This window comes from Engystomops pustulosus, chromosome 6, assembly GCF_040894005.1.
Source record: "Engystomops pustulosus chromosome 6, aEngPut4.maternal, whole genome shotgun sequence".
Classification (NCBI taxonomy): Eukaryota; Metazoa; Chordata; class Amphibia; order Anura; family Leptodactylidae; genus Engystomops; species Engystomops pustulosus.
In genome coordinates this window covers 71582042-71596552 of record NC_092416.1, presented here as the reverse complement: position 1 = coordinate 71596552, position 14511 = coordinate 71582042, and the positions used below count along the sequence as shown (strand labels likewise).

The following is a 14511-nucleotide window of genomic DNA, read 5'->3' as shown; positions in this document are numbered from 1 at the left end:
GCAAACATGTTCTGCATTTTCAGTAGCACATCAATGGCATTTCTGTAGCAAGAAGTAGCACATGCTAAACACTGCATGTTTCACCACATTAGTGTAACAGTAGTGAAGCCCATGGAAAATCCACATGTTATGTTTTGGATTTTCGGTTGGTTTGGTCCCCTCCTTATACCTTGCCCCTCTCATTACAGGAATCCTCTTCAGGGTCGGAGGTGTCTGAAGAACAGTCACTGCAGCTGGTCTGCAAGATCTTCAGAGTATCTTGGAAAGACCGAGACAGAGATGTGATTTTCCTGAGGTCTCTGTCTGAACAGTTCAGGCAAAACCCAAAAGAAGGTATTTTTTTGTTTTAAACCACACTTAATAAAATGAATAACGTCAATGAGTGTGTTTAAACTAGTACTAAACAGATTTCTGTCCTTTCCCTCAAAGTGTACTCCAATTTTAAAGACTTGATTGGGCAGATTTTAATGGAAGTCTTGATGATGTCCACACAGTCTAAAGATGACAACCCATTTGCTAGCTTGACTGCAACATCACAGCCAATTGCTACTACACGTATTCCAGAAAAGACTTTATTGCTAAACTCTGGGTCAACACCTGGCACTAGTCCTATGTTCTGTAACTCTGGATCCTTTGGTGCCAGCTCCTTATCAAGGTAAGTGAAGGTTACTGTTCAAAGTGGCCTTAGCCATTTTGGTTTATATTTGATTTTGCCATCCCACTAACTAATTTGGCCTAAAATTAAAGCAAATACTGCATAGATTAAAAGTTGTAAAAAGAGAGAATTCTCTCTTGAATATACAGTTATTAAAGGGGTGGTCACCTCATGTTACCTCATGTTTTTGTAATGTGTACGTAAATGTAAGAGGCAGGATATTTGTTAATTTACCAATATACATCTATTCTGCACCGCTTTCTTGATTTGTAAATTGTAGCCTCCAGTCTTTTTTTACCTCATAAGCCAGACGTTCCTGTCCATAAAATGTCTGCAGATGGCGGGTAATGTGATCCTGACTGTCCATGAACAATCTCCCTGCCTGGGCCTTATAAAGGTATGAATATAACATTAAGGTCCTGGCAGGGTGATTGTTCATGGAGAGTTAGAAATCATATGATGCTCCATCTGTGGCCATTTTATGGACAGGAATGTCTGGCTGATTAGGTAAAAGACAGGAGACTTCACTTTACATATCAAAGAAAGCGTAGCAGAACTTTTAATAGATTTATGTTGGTAAATTGCCTAATATCATGTCCCCTATTATCTGCCTTAATATCAGCAGATATTAGCACAGAAAACCAGTATCTTGGCATCTTAGAATGGTGAATACAGTCCATACATACATACATACATTTTGAAGCATCTTTTCTGTCATTCTCCTTATTACTGTCTGGTGTGTTATGCCATCAGCATCACTTGGAACCTCTCATTAGAAATGGACATTGTTATATCTAATTTCCAATATATTTATACTTTTTCCTGAGCAAATTAATGCCAAATGTAAGCGTTATGAGATAAGATGCTCAAAAATGTTTAGAGTTCTCTTCTGTTTACTAAAGGCAGATACGTAATTCCTCTTCATATCTTGGAGGTCTTATTGTCTAGTTTTGCTTTAATTTTCCTGTTTTCATTTTTCTTGTTTTAATGTTTTCATTTCATATTTTTCTTTCTCTATCCAGTCTTTATGGTGCTAGTCCCATTCGTACTACAGCTATGTCGGCGTCCAGTCTACCCTTGCCCCCCGTTTCTACTTCCCAGCCTTGCACCATGGGGCAGTCTTTGACTGTACCAACAAGCCCATCACTAGGCCATGCATCTTCCCCACGTTACCGACCTTACACGATTACCCATTCAGGACCCCTGCCCATTCCGTCCAGTCCAAGGACTTCTAGCCTTTCCCCTGTGTTACACATATCTCCTAGCCCTCGCACCTCGTCCAGCAGTCCTCAAGCAGTGCCCGCAAGCTCACCTAGACGGAGGTCTTTGGTATCTCCCAGAATGTCCCCCAGGCAAAACCGGATACCTCCTAGGTATTTCTTTGCAGGTTGTGGATGTGTGCATGACATGTGAATGTTGTCAGTGTGGTGCCATTATGTTACTGACTGGTTCCTTTGCATGTGTATTGACATCTTATACTGTCCTGTTTTAGAAATAGTTTACAATGGTTAAGGGCATGTGTCTGTAAGAAAGGGTTGTCTAGTCTAGTTTCACCAATTTTCAAGAGGTGTCCTCTTGTCTAACATAGGTTATTGTATGTCAAAATCCATGAAAAAAAAGATCTCCCGAATATAGCGGAGATCTGGGAATATTTTGACTACTTTTTCTACAGCTTCTGTTGTCCGCAAACTGTTCTTTTCTCTGTAGTGATCTACGCTGTTGGCGGTATTCATTTAAAACGCAACCCTGCTTTCCCCTCTCTCCTCCTGTGTCACAGACCCCTTTGCAGCAACCCTCCCCACAACCCCTTCCTCTGCTCTCTGGATTCTTTTTACACAGCAGTGAAGCTGTTAACCCTTAGTTCTCACACAGACTACACACCTCATGTAACTGTTTTTTACTACTTATTACTTATGTTCCAACTCTTCCATGTGAAGAAACTGCCAGTTTATACATTATATATTCCTGTATGTACACACTGTATATTGCTCAGTGGATTTACTTGTAGGAGTCTCACTGGTTTTACTGCTAAATTACTTTGAGAGCACACAAGGCCTCATGGTAACTGTGAGCAACCCAAATTAAACTTTGCGTCTAGGCAAAGCCATGAAGAGGTTAGTCTCTGCCCTTTTCACTGTTGCTAAGTAGGATTTCTGACAACTAGACTCAGAGCAGATAATGCCATAGCTGTGTGTGTGTGTTGGGGGGGGGGGGGGAGTGGTGGCCAGCCGTACAATATGGCCTCAGTCTGTTAGTTTTTAAAGGGGAATCACAAATTGATAACATGATTATAATATGAAATAGAATTTACACTTTAAAGAAGTTTTCCACTTCTGACAGTCTCTTTCTACAGAAGGGTCCATTGACCTTACATTGAAACCATCTGGTTGCAATGTTTGGACCCCAGCTTACCACCTGCTGCTGAAGGTCTCTCCGGTCTCCTAGGTATTTAGTTGCAGGTTGTGTAGAGGAAACTAAGCCTTGTAGAAATTACCCTAATTCAGTATAATGGAAAGTGCAGACTGGATAACCCCTTACTTTTTGTATCTATATTCAACAATCATGTCTCCAATGACTTGTTACTTAAAGGGGTATTCCAGGAATAAATATAATTCATATTCAAATGGGTTCTTAACCAATAATAAAATATTAGCTTATAGTTTATTTAAAATTTTGCTCCCCTTAGTAGATAAATGCTGTTGACATACACTGAAAATGCTACTGGCCCTGTTGATTTCCTCTGTGTGGAGCAGATTCAAAACAGAAGATGGCTGCTGGTCACATGTCCACATCAGATCAGGTCATGTAGTCACCACTATGTTTGGCTGTAGGTGGTTGGTTGCAGTGCATCCAGTACGGCCAACGTTGTAGTGAGATGTCATCTCAGTGAGGAAATGTCCAGTGATGACAGTTAAACATCATTGCTATGGTAACAGTGCAGGACAGTTACATCATCACTGGAAGCAAAATATAAGGAGGAGGAGTTACTTAAAACTAAAGGATCATGGGACTTGTAGTTTCCAGTGGCGGCCATCTTAGTGATAACTCCACCTACTTTACAAAGCCCATAATATTTTGTGAATCATAAAATCAAACTATTTAAGCTCCATTTTGTCAACAATGACATTGAGTTTTGATACATTCATTTATTTATAGCATTATGGGTTTTTGTATCAGACGTTCATATTCCCGGAAAACCCCTTTTAATTTGTCGAGTATGTGAGTTTATGGATTTTGTTGTTTAAAAACTATTCAGGCCTTTCCTGGGTGTTTTGTAGAAAGTTTACCCCTTTTGCAGCTGGAAAACATCATTCCTACAAATCCCCTTGTGTGTAGCTGTACAGGACAGGCTGCGGTCCTCTATTGTGTAGTGCTCACAATTTCTCTTCTTGCTGGGGTTTGCAGTTCAGTGAATGCTGCATGCCCTGTGACTGAATTGTATAGTCAATGTATTGATGTTCTCCTGACTTCTGCTTTATACCAGGTTATAATGCTGGTGCCTCAAGTTAAATGTTCATCATATTTAGAGTTAAACCCTTGGGAAGCTGGTTAACAAGTGAAATGGCTCCTATAGTTGCTGGCAGCTTTCTCAGAAGGGGCTGTTGTGACGACCCCCTACAATGCATGTAGAGAAAGAGAATGATGTAACTTAATGGCACCTTATTTTTGGTGCAATACGCTTTCCTGTCTCCCTGCTTATTTTTATGTATTTCCATGTTGTGCCAGTGTGTATGACAACCCTTTGTCTCTCCTCTTCCTCACCCACGTCAACGAGGCTGAGGGCAGCAGTGACGAAGAGAGCGATGAAGAGGATTTCCCTAGTGTGCACTTTGGGTCCAGGTACTGGCCATGTGGCATGACCACTTGCCCGAGCGCTCACTAACTTGCACATGTGCCAGTTGCTGTGCCTTTTCAATGCCTATTCGTTTCAGCTCGAGCAGAGTTTGTTTGGTTTTTAGCGTTGAATAACTCTGACTGCTTGCTTCTCCCAGGTGCCAAGGAATTTGTTGTAACTGTTGTCAATATGAGAGAACATATGGGGACAGTTTAGTTAAATCTATAGCGTTTGGATGAAAATAAGGCAACTTCTGACTAACGGTGGGGGATGTGGGTAATCCTGACCAGTTCGCTTTTAGGAGCAAAAGTGAAACACTTAAAGGGGTATTCTCTTCTGGGTACTTACATTCTCTTTCATTAATCTGCCATATGTAAACATTTCTCCAATTAGATGTTATTAAAAAAAATTTACCTGGGTGAAGATAATTTCTCATAAATGTTGCCATGTTGTCCCTTAGAAACGAAATAGCTTCCTTTGATACAGCCACCACAACATGTCGCAAAGGCACCCTGTGGTAATGATTCCTGAATCCTGGTGGTCCAGCAGGACTCTATAGCACAAGTCTGGCCACCGCTGCCAGAGTGTGACATGCTCCGAGGAAGCTATTTGGTTTCTAAGGGACAACAGGACTACATTTATGAGAATTTAAAAAATGTTACGGTGTGAAGATAATTTAACATCCAATTGAAGAAATGTTAATATAAGGCAAATGAATTTAATTAAATGTAAATGCCCAGATGGGAATACCCCTTTAAATCGTATAAGCTATAGTGTATAGTTTGTAGTCACTTGAGCCATTTATGTTTGGTGAAAAGGTAGTGACAAATGAAAGCTCAGTGATTACTCCTGTCTGTGCTGCAAAGTGTCACATCCACGGAAATATCTGCACGTGATGACCCAGCCTTAGTAAGGCTATGTGTGCATGACGCGCTTGGGTTATGTTTTGGAGTTTTTTGGAGCATAAGCATTCAGATTTTAACGCTTACGTTCATTAAGTAGCAACACATGTTTTGCCTTCTAAAAAAAACGCTGTCCAAGCCGCAAGCTCGGGAAATTGTCTCGTACACTGCGCTGAGCCCATAGCAATATGGGTGCTAGCTGTCTGAACGTCATTTGTGTGCATGTAGCCTAACTCTTTTCTTCGAACTTTTTATTTTATTTTTTTTTTTGTCTTGCGGTGAAGTAATATTCACAGTGAGGTCTTGTGATATTGATATGGTGATGTTTTCTGTTCTGCACTAAAACACTTTTTATATATTTATATTTTTGCTTGATATAAAGTTGGCACCCACTTTATGCAATCTATTGTAAATAAAAATTATTTGAGTCTTACTTGACAACTGTCATCAAGTTGCTTGCAATGAATCTTCCAGTCTAGTTGTTCCTTATTGATTACCTTATCTTTTCCTTTTTAAATATTATGCAGATGAACGTTAGGGGCTCCAGGCTCCATTGACATCTATAGAGTCTGGAGCCCCTGAGGCTCATGTGCATAATTTGTGAAACTTTATTATTGTAAAAACAAGTTCCTAAGAAGCTAAAAGAAAAGCAGAACCTGCCAGAGGGGGGGCACAGCAATACATCGGTGTTCTTGGTGTACAATTCTTTATCCAGGTGGTTTATTTCCTTTAAAGAGATTTTTCTTGTGGTTCCTGATGCCAGTAATACAGCATAAAACTTTGTGTCACATGCTGCCCACATGTATACAAAAACTGGGGAGGTGTGGGGGGGCACAGGAGAGTAGCAATGGATAAGCAGGGCACTAAAAGAAGATTGATGTATTGTTTGTTTGGAGCATATGCAGCAGTATTTAGTACAGGCAGTCCCCGGGTGACGTACAAGATAGGTTCTGTAGGTTTGTTCTTAAGTTGAATTTGTATGTAAGTCAGAACTGTATATTTTATAATTGTAACTCCAGACAAATTTTTTTTGGTCTCTGTTAAAAATGTTGGATTGTCACAAGAACCAGAATTAACAATAAAGCTTAATATCAGACACCTTTACTAACTGTTATAGCTGTTTATTGTAGCTTAGGGTTAAAGTACAGTAAATTACCAATATCCAGAGGTCAGTTTGTAACTAGGGGTCCTCTGTAAGCCGGGTGTTCTTAAAGAGGACCTGTCACCCAATTTATCGGCACTAGGAGCTGCTTGATCAAACGCTGCAGTGTTATAGTGATAGCGTTACCGCAAACCTCCGGTAACGCTATCAAACACTGCGGCGGGGTACAGTGTAATCATCGGACAGCTTGCAAAGCTATTTATGAAGGGGTGGGGCGTGGCTAGGGGCGGGGACTGTCGCCTAGCTCGTGGCAGTCACTGCCGGCCTATGGAGCGAGCGGGGCGGTCCGGGGAAGAGGCAGCGCCTCGGACCGCCCACTCATGAATACATCGGACAGCTTTGCAAGCGGTCCGATGATTACACTGTACCCCGCCGCAGTGTTTGATAGCGTTACCGGAGGTTTCTGGTAACGCTATCACTCTAACACTGCGGCGTTTGATTAAGCACTAGGAGCTGCTTACTTTAGTAAGCAACTCCTAGTGCTGAAAATTTAGGTGACAGGTCCTCTTTAAGTAGGGGACCGCCTGTAGTAGTTTTAGTAGTAGGGTTGGAGCATTTCTGATGCCTCCAATAGGTGGGACCCTCTGCATATGCAGGAATTGATTGTCTAACTAGTGTTTCTTGTAGGAAACTATTGGGGTGATTGTAGCGGGTGATAAAATTGCTGACAACAGAAAGGATTTCCTTTGCTGAAACTACTAAAAGATAGAAAGTGTCCCATGTAAACACAGTGTCTGAGGTCCCTTCACACAGCCCTAGTCATTCAATGAAAATCTGAAGCCTAGGATTCCATGGCTTTAGAAGTTGGCACTTCACTGTGGTTTTTTTTTAAACCTTTTTGATACCTGCATTTTCATTTGCTACATTTGTTGGTTTCCCTCCTCGTTTGTGATAAGCTAGTATCCCAATCCTTATATTACACTGGAATGAATCAACTAAACTTCTGTTTCTTATCCTAATACTAAACACTAACAGACCTGGTTTTTTCATAGTCGGTGCCTGATGTTTTTGGTGCTTAATCATTAACTTTTTTCCCCCTTTTTAATATGCTGGTTGTCTTTTAAATAGCAGAGCCTATTTTCAGTGGTTAGGTTCTGGATTACTGGTGGATGCAGGTTTTGAAAATGTTTTAAATTGTGAAGCTTTAAATAGTTTTTCTGCTTTCTTCTTCAGTGGAACTAGTAGTACGGAGTCCTGTGGTGATCACTTCACTATAGAAACCTGCAAAGAAACAGAGATGCTCAACTACCTCATTGAGTGCTTTGATAGAGTGGGAATTGAAGAGAGGAAAGCACCAAAGGTAAAATATTGTTGTATGGAAATATGTGGAAGCTGCATAACTCAACCAGTGGATGGCAGCATTGCTCTTTGCAAGTTGTATCTAGATATTGGCATGACAAATACCTGGTATATAAAAATGTCCCTTTTCTTCCGTTCTATAGATGTGCAGTCAGCCAGATGTGAGCCAGCTCCTGAGCAACATTCGATCACAATGTATCTGCCATGCTGCTCTGGTGTTACAGGGAGCACTCACCCAGCCAAGGTAAGTATCATTCTTTCCAATGTATTAAAGTAATAAAATTGACAAAAAAAGCTGTTGCAGGATTTTCTTGTGGGCTTTATTTTAACGGATTTCACTGTGCAGTCCAATTAATACATAATCTTTGGGTTAGTACTGCATTCATACGACCGTCGGATGGGGGGTTGGGCGGGCATGGGGGGGTATGTATGTACAACCGCAAACTTGTCCCCCCATAGACGGCAATGGCCGCACAGAGTGATATGGAGCAGCATCCTACCTCTCCATACGCAGGGAAAAGAGGTGCGTCATGCATCACTATGGAGAGGGTAGGGGTCACCCCTCCTCTCCATTGCAGCGAACAGGCATATGTTTGTGTGAATGCAGCCTAATAGGTGTTTTTCTGTGTCACCTAACGGGTTAATGGCCAAGAACCGTGTTGAATTTCTGCTATATAATAAAGCAGACCCTTGCTGTATATAGCAAAAGCTCTGCACCAGGCACCATGTTGTAAACCAAGATGAGCTGAGTGGATTGATGTATAGAACAAGTACACACTCTGTATTGATACTCATTTATTCATTTATGTTTATCTTTCATTTCTATCATAGTCCTGGGCTGAAACATCTCCTATATGGCACTCTATATGTTGTGTGTGTTATACTTAAACCATGCAGCATGTTGAGTTTGTGTAGTGTTACATATTGTATTGTGTCTGTACTTGTAATGTTTACTTTATTGTGTTGAAAAATCAGAAAACTAGGAGGATAGCTGAGGCAGGACCTAATAGGTTGTCTTATGGTATAACCAACCATGTATAATGCACTGCACTAGAATACTGATATGTGTTTTATAAGCGATCTCATGTTCACATGTACAAATCCCCATGTGGACTAGTGAAAACTGTGAAAAAATATGATTTATTAATTTGAACCCCCTTTTTTTTGTTTGTTTTTTTTTTCCCCTAGGTCTGTACAGCAACAATCTCTCCTGGTGCCATATATGCTCTGTAGGAACCTGCCATTTGGCTTTATTCAAGAACTTGTAAGGACGACATATCAGGATGAGGAGTTGTTCAAACAGGTAAAATAGGTACATGGATTGGATTGAAGAAGCACTTAAGAAACAAAGAATTAATAACTACCTTTTTATTTCTTGTGTACACAGATCTTCATTCCTATTCTGCAAGGATTGGCAATGGCAGCTAAAGATTGTTCTTTGGATAGTGACAACTTCAAATATCCTTTAGTGGTGAGGGCAATTTTCTTAGTAAGATTCCTATTTTACCATTGGCCTTGATGCTGTGCTTTTTGCTGTCCCATCACTCAAGGAAGATAGATGAAAGTTTATCTAATAATAGATCAAATTGTGCTGCACAGTTTTCAGTGACCATAGTGGCATGTTTCCTATGCAAGTAGGACACAAACATAGATATTATTACATGGGGGACCTAGTAACTAGAAAAGATTTACTTTGAACTTTTGGTAATCGTAATTCTCTGTGCTCACTGATTTGTCTTCACCGCAGGCTTTAGTTGAACTGTGTGAGATCAAGTTTGGAAGGACTCACCCTGTTTGTTGCTTGGTAAGTGCCTATTGTAATATTAATTTTACTTCGTTCCTTTTCTGTAGTATACTTTTGTTGACTCTAATGCATAAAAAAATGCGTGTTATTCTGTGTGTGTGTATATATACTATTTGTATGTATTAGCTTTTTTGTAATTGTTTTATTGACACATGAATGAAACCGAACAGCATCATAAATCAAGTAACATTAGTTGAGCTCAGAAATAACTTGCATCATTCGCCATTCGTGAAGAATTCTGCACAAAAGTAACAACCTTAAAACTCCCCTCCGTCGAGTGGTATCAGGCGAGCAATACACTTAAAGTAACAACTAGGGTTAGGTACTCACCCATCTTTCTCCTGAAAATTTGAGAAATCCCTCCTGTCAACAATGTTGCAAGTAGTACAGTTACCATTATATTGTATAAGTCTAAGGAGAGGTATAGAGTCTCCGCACAGCTCAAAACCTGGTGCATGCCCACGCAGGTGCGTCTTATAGGTGAGGCAAATGGCTAGGAGCAGATAGGTAGTTTACCGATGCTGTAGGGTTCCGTCGCGGTGTTGCTCAGCCCGAGCTCAACAAGTCCACAATGTGCATATAGAAAGAAAGGGGGAACACTGGAGCCATCGCGCGAAACGGCCCGTCGCCGCATGGCTCCAGTGTTCCCCCTGTACCACACCGTTTGCTGAATAAAAAAGAAGTAGTTCCACAGGCCCGGTGAGTGCCGCCTCTTTCTTTCTATATGCACTATTATATTGTATCAAGTTAAAGGAATCGTTGTACAGCAAGTATTGCACTCTCATTGAAGAATAATAATAATATAATAAATAATTACTTTTATATAGCACACACAGAGCTTGCCAAATCGGTCTCATATCGTAGAGTCAAGTTAACTTTTTTCTTCTACTGAGAGACAGCGGCCATCCAGGGTATAGCAATGGTCTTGCTGGCCAAAAACAGAGCTTCCTTCGGAAAAATTGTTTCATGATAGGACCAGTCATTCTCCCAGGTAATTCCCAATAGGCTTGGGGCTGGTGAGGCAGGAATCGGTTTGTTCAGGATATCGGATAGCAGAGAAACTACTTCTCTCCAGAATCGCAAGCCCATATATGGTGGATGAAATCAGCTCGGTCCGCCTGAAAACTGTGGCATCTAGTGTTGGCCAATCTATGCATACCGAACAATCGGACAGGAGTTGTATAACATTGTTGGATGATAAACTGAATTAACTTATTATTGGCTGCTGGTGATACCGAGGTGTGAGACTCATGGACCTGTATGTAATAGCTTAAATGCTACTGTTACAATACACTTCTTTACATTTCAGATGGCCTCTTTGCCACTTTGGTTACCCAAGTCACTGAGCCCAGCAAGTGGCCGTGAACTGCAGTGCCTGTCTTACCTTGGTTCTTTCTTCAGCCTCTCTGTCTTTGCTGAAGATGATGTAAGTTTCTTTTTGGTTGTTGTGAAATTTATATTTTCACATCTACTGAAGTCCCTAAACTGTATATGTAGGTGACTGCTCAGTAATGATGCTCTCTCTTGTGAATAAAATAAATATTCATCTCCTTACAGAACAAAGTAGTTGAGAAGCACTTCTCTGGTCCTACGATTACTCTTGAAAACACCCGAGTTGTCAGTCAGTCACTTCAGCATTACTTGGAGTCTGCACGGGTGAGTATTGTGCAACCTTGTAATAAGTTAGTTGCAGCCAACTAACAAATGGTGGGCATGTGAATAGTGCTTCACCAGACTAAGTATGGTAGAGTGGTAAAGCAAACACTTGGAGAGGTTCCTTATACTGGAATACTGACAAAAAAGGAAAAAACCCCTCAATTTCAACTTGCCGTATTTAATCAAGGCTGGGGGGGAGGGGGCTGGCAGGCTTTAGACTACAGGGGGGGGGGGGGGGGGGCTGGCAGGCTTTAGACTACAGGGGGGGGGGACTGGCAGGCTCTAGACCACAGGGGGGGCTGGCAGGCTGACCAATGCATTTCCCACCCTAGGCTTATACTTGAGTCAATAGGTTTTCCAGTTTTTGGTGGTAAAATTAGGTGCCTCTGCTTATACTCAGGTCGGCCTATATTCAATTATGTATGGCAGTTAAAAAATATATTTTAACGCATTTACTTTATTGCAGTGTTCTGGTTGAATAAATTAAGATTGTAGGCATGAGGCTGTCATCAACAACCAAAAGAAGAAAAAAGAGCCTCATTCGATATTATATGAAAACAACTCTCAACCAAATATAATCAACAACCCAAAAGAGAGTCGGAAAGATCATCAAAGATAAAATTAATGATATCTTTTATTATAAATACAATGCACAATATGCAAAAAGTGAATAACATAGGGAAGTACCACGAAAACCATAAGCGTCCTGCAAGCACCCCAGACCTATAAGTAAATGATAATGTAAAGACCAAAGGGTCTAATATATGATGAATAATGCAGACGGGAACATAAATAAAAGGATAATTCCTTGGTAGGATCCTATGTGAAGTGGGGGACCGGAGGTACCATCCGGCTCCCGCAGTACACAAAATCAATTTCGGTCCTTACCCGTAAGCATGGTGCTAGGTACAATGGGGGTCCCCAGGAGACCAGTAGGCCTTCGTCAGGAGGTCATGAGGCTGTCATCACTCTAGTTTGGTGGAATTGGTAACATTTAAAAATGTAATTGTATTTCTGTTTTTCTATCTTTTTCTAGCAAGAACTATTCAAAATTCTACACAGTGTGTTACTGAATGGTGAGACCAGAGAATTTGCCCTGAATTACATGGCTGCCATCGTCAATGGCAATATAAAAAAGGCTCAAATGCAGGTACAGTCCTTTCCGCAGTTCCTATCCCTGTAGCACAGAGCAGTGTTTTTATTCAGTTTTTTATTTATCAGACAGATGATAGGCTGGTGTCTACTGATGGATTTATGCTGAACTTCCTATGGGTGCTGCAGCAGCTCAGCACCAAGATTAAGCTGGAGACTGTGGATCCTATGTATATATTTCATCCAAAATGTCGCATAGCACTGCCCAGTGATGAGACTCGGATCAAAGCTACAATGGAAGAGGTCACCAGCTGGATGGAAGAGCTAAGTAGGTGTCATATCCTATTAAGTGGCTACGTGTGTGTGTTTGTGTGTAATATCATTGTAGGCATGTAAATTGTGTATTATATATTCTTACCTTTTTTTTTTTTTTTTTCCCTTTTTAATTATATTACAGGTCAAGATCCTTCTTCTGTTTCAGAACCTAGGTTTCCTACAGAGTGTTTCTTTTTGACTTTGCATGCTCATCACCTTGCAATCCTGCCTAGCTGCCGCCGTTACATTCGGCGATTAAGGGCTATCCGGGAGCTAAACAGGTTAGCAACTCTCTAGTATGAATGTAATCTTGCTCATTTGGACCAGGGAACTAGCTATTTAAAGTAAAACCTACAAATACTCACACCCCAACTTCTTCAGACCTCTGCATAGTTGCAAAAATGCACCTAAAAAGTCCCAAAAAACTAAAAAAAAAAAATCCTGCAAAGAGCAGCAATGGTTACTGTCCACTAACAATATTTTTAGATTTGCCACTGCATCTGATCCTTACACTGCTCACTGACAGTCTACGCACCCAGTGCCTCTAAGTAACTATCTGAAATGGGCTCCTCACTCTGAGGTCTGATCTCTGCGATCTGCTCAATTCTCTTGAATTCCTCCACTGACATCATGATTCTTCATGCACACATGGTGAAGTGGGGAGACTGCCTTGAACATGTCTATAACTTGGTCCACATGGCAGCTTATTTGGCGACTTTTGGCTATAAGTTCTGTGTGTGGTTATTGAAGAAAACCAATGTGGACTTGCATTGGTACCACACACCCAGCTCCTTGTACACTTAAGACGCTGCTTTTCCTGAAATTTTCGGCGCCAATATATTTTTTTTGGTTTTGCCTGCAAATACAGCCTTTCTTGACTGAGGGACGGACACTGTCCTTAATCCTCACCATCGACTCTACTTGTTCAATCTCCAGTCTGCCAATCCAGAAAGAAGAGACTCAAAATTATGTTGCATATTCTCACTGCAGCTGGGTGTCCTATTGCATGTTTTATTGATGCAGCCCTCCTCACCTTCAGCAATAGGACCTCCACACTAGTGTTAAGGATGTGAGGAATGTGGAGTATTCAACGGTGATATGTAACAACCACCTAGGTCTTGTTAATGCTGTTTTGGACTTACGGGATAGCTACTGGATTACACATCCATAATGTTCAGATACCCTTATTCCTTCCCTCCAAGTTCTACAGTTCTTGTCTCTCCTGCCTTCCACCACCCTTCCTTCTTTTTTACCCCTCTGGGTTTATGTCTTGTCTACCCAGAAGTTGGCTTTATACTGTTAGTTATAGGTATGGGTTAAATGGGTTGTTGTATCAAATATTTCAGTCTGCTGTGGTTTCCCACATAGAGGCAAGCATTATGATAAATACATGGCAGATTGTATTGTATTAGGGATTCTCTGTTGTGGGAATGAATACCACTGTATAACTATTGCTTGACATCAAACTCATGTCCATTTCTGATGGCCCTGTATTGTGGAAGCATTCTTATGATCATTAAAGCAGCCTCTAGATACTACTATTCATGTTCCCGTTAATAAATTTGCAGCAAACCATGACATGTTTTGGCTTTTCTTCTTCTTCTTTTTTAAACTTTTTTATTTCCCTTTAACCCTAGGACGGTAGAAGAGCTGAAGAACAATGAGAATCAGTGGAAAGATTCCCCACTTGCTGCCAGACACAGAGAGATGTTGAAACGTTGTAAAACTCAGCTCAAGGTTTGTTCAACAGTGGTGGTCCTTTCAAGTAAGGGTTGTCCCGTTCTGGTTCTG

General features: G+C 40.9%; 1 protein-coding gene across 2 annotated transcripts in view; it reads left to right on the top strand.

The window, feature by feature from the left end:
- UBE4B (ubiquitination factor E4B) overlaps positions 1-14511 on the top strand; it is a 53691-nt gene that overhangs the window by 20462 nt on the left and 18718 nt on the right. The window contains exons 5-19 of one of the 2 annotated variants that reach the window (XM_072156493.1): positions 189-333; positions 430-655; positions 1678-2028; positions 4382-4495; positions 7728-7854; positions 7997-8097; positions 9042-9156; positions 9241-9324; positions 9601-9657; positions 10967-11083; positions 11215-11313; positions 12350-12463; positions 12535-12733; positions 12863-13001; positions 14358-14457. In XM_072156493.1, the coding sequence (XP_072012594.1) occupies positions 189-333; positions 430-655; positions 1678-2028; positions 4382-4495; positions 7728-7854; positions 7997-8097; positions 9042-9156; positions 9241-9324; positions 9601-9657; positions 10967-11083; positions 11215-11313; positions 12350-12463; positions 12535-12733; positions 12863-13001; positions 14358-14457 (2088 nt within the window). The remainder of the gene's footprint in view (positions 1-188; positions 334-429; positions 656-1677; positions 2029-4381; positions 4496-7727; positions 7855-7996; positions 8098-9041; positions 9157-9240; positions 9325-9600; positions 9658-10966; positions 11084-11214; positions 11314-12349; positions 12464-12534; positions 12734-12862; positions 13002-14357; positions 14458-14511) is intronic. The other variant, XM_072156494.1, reaches the window with a different exon arrangement.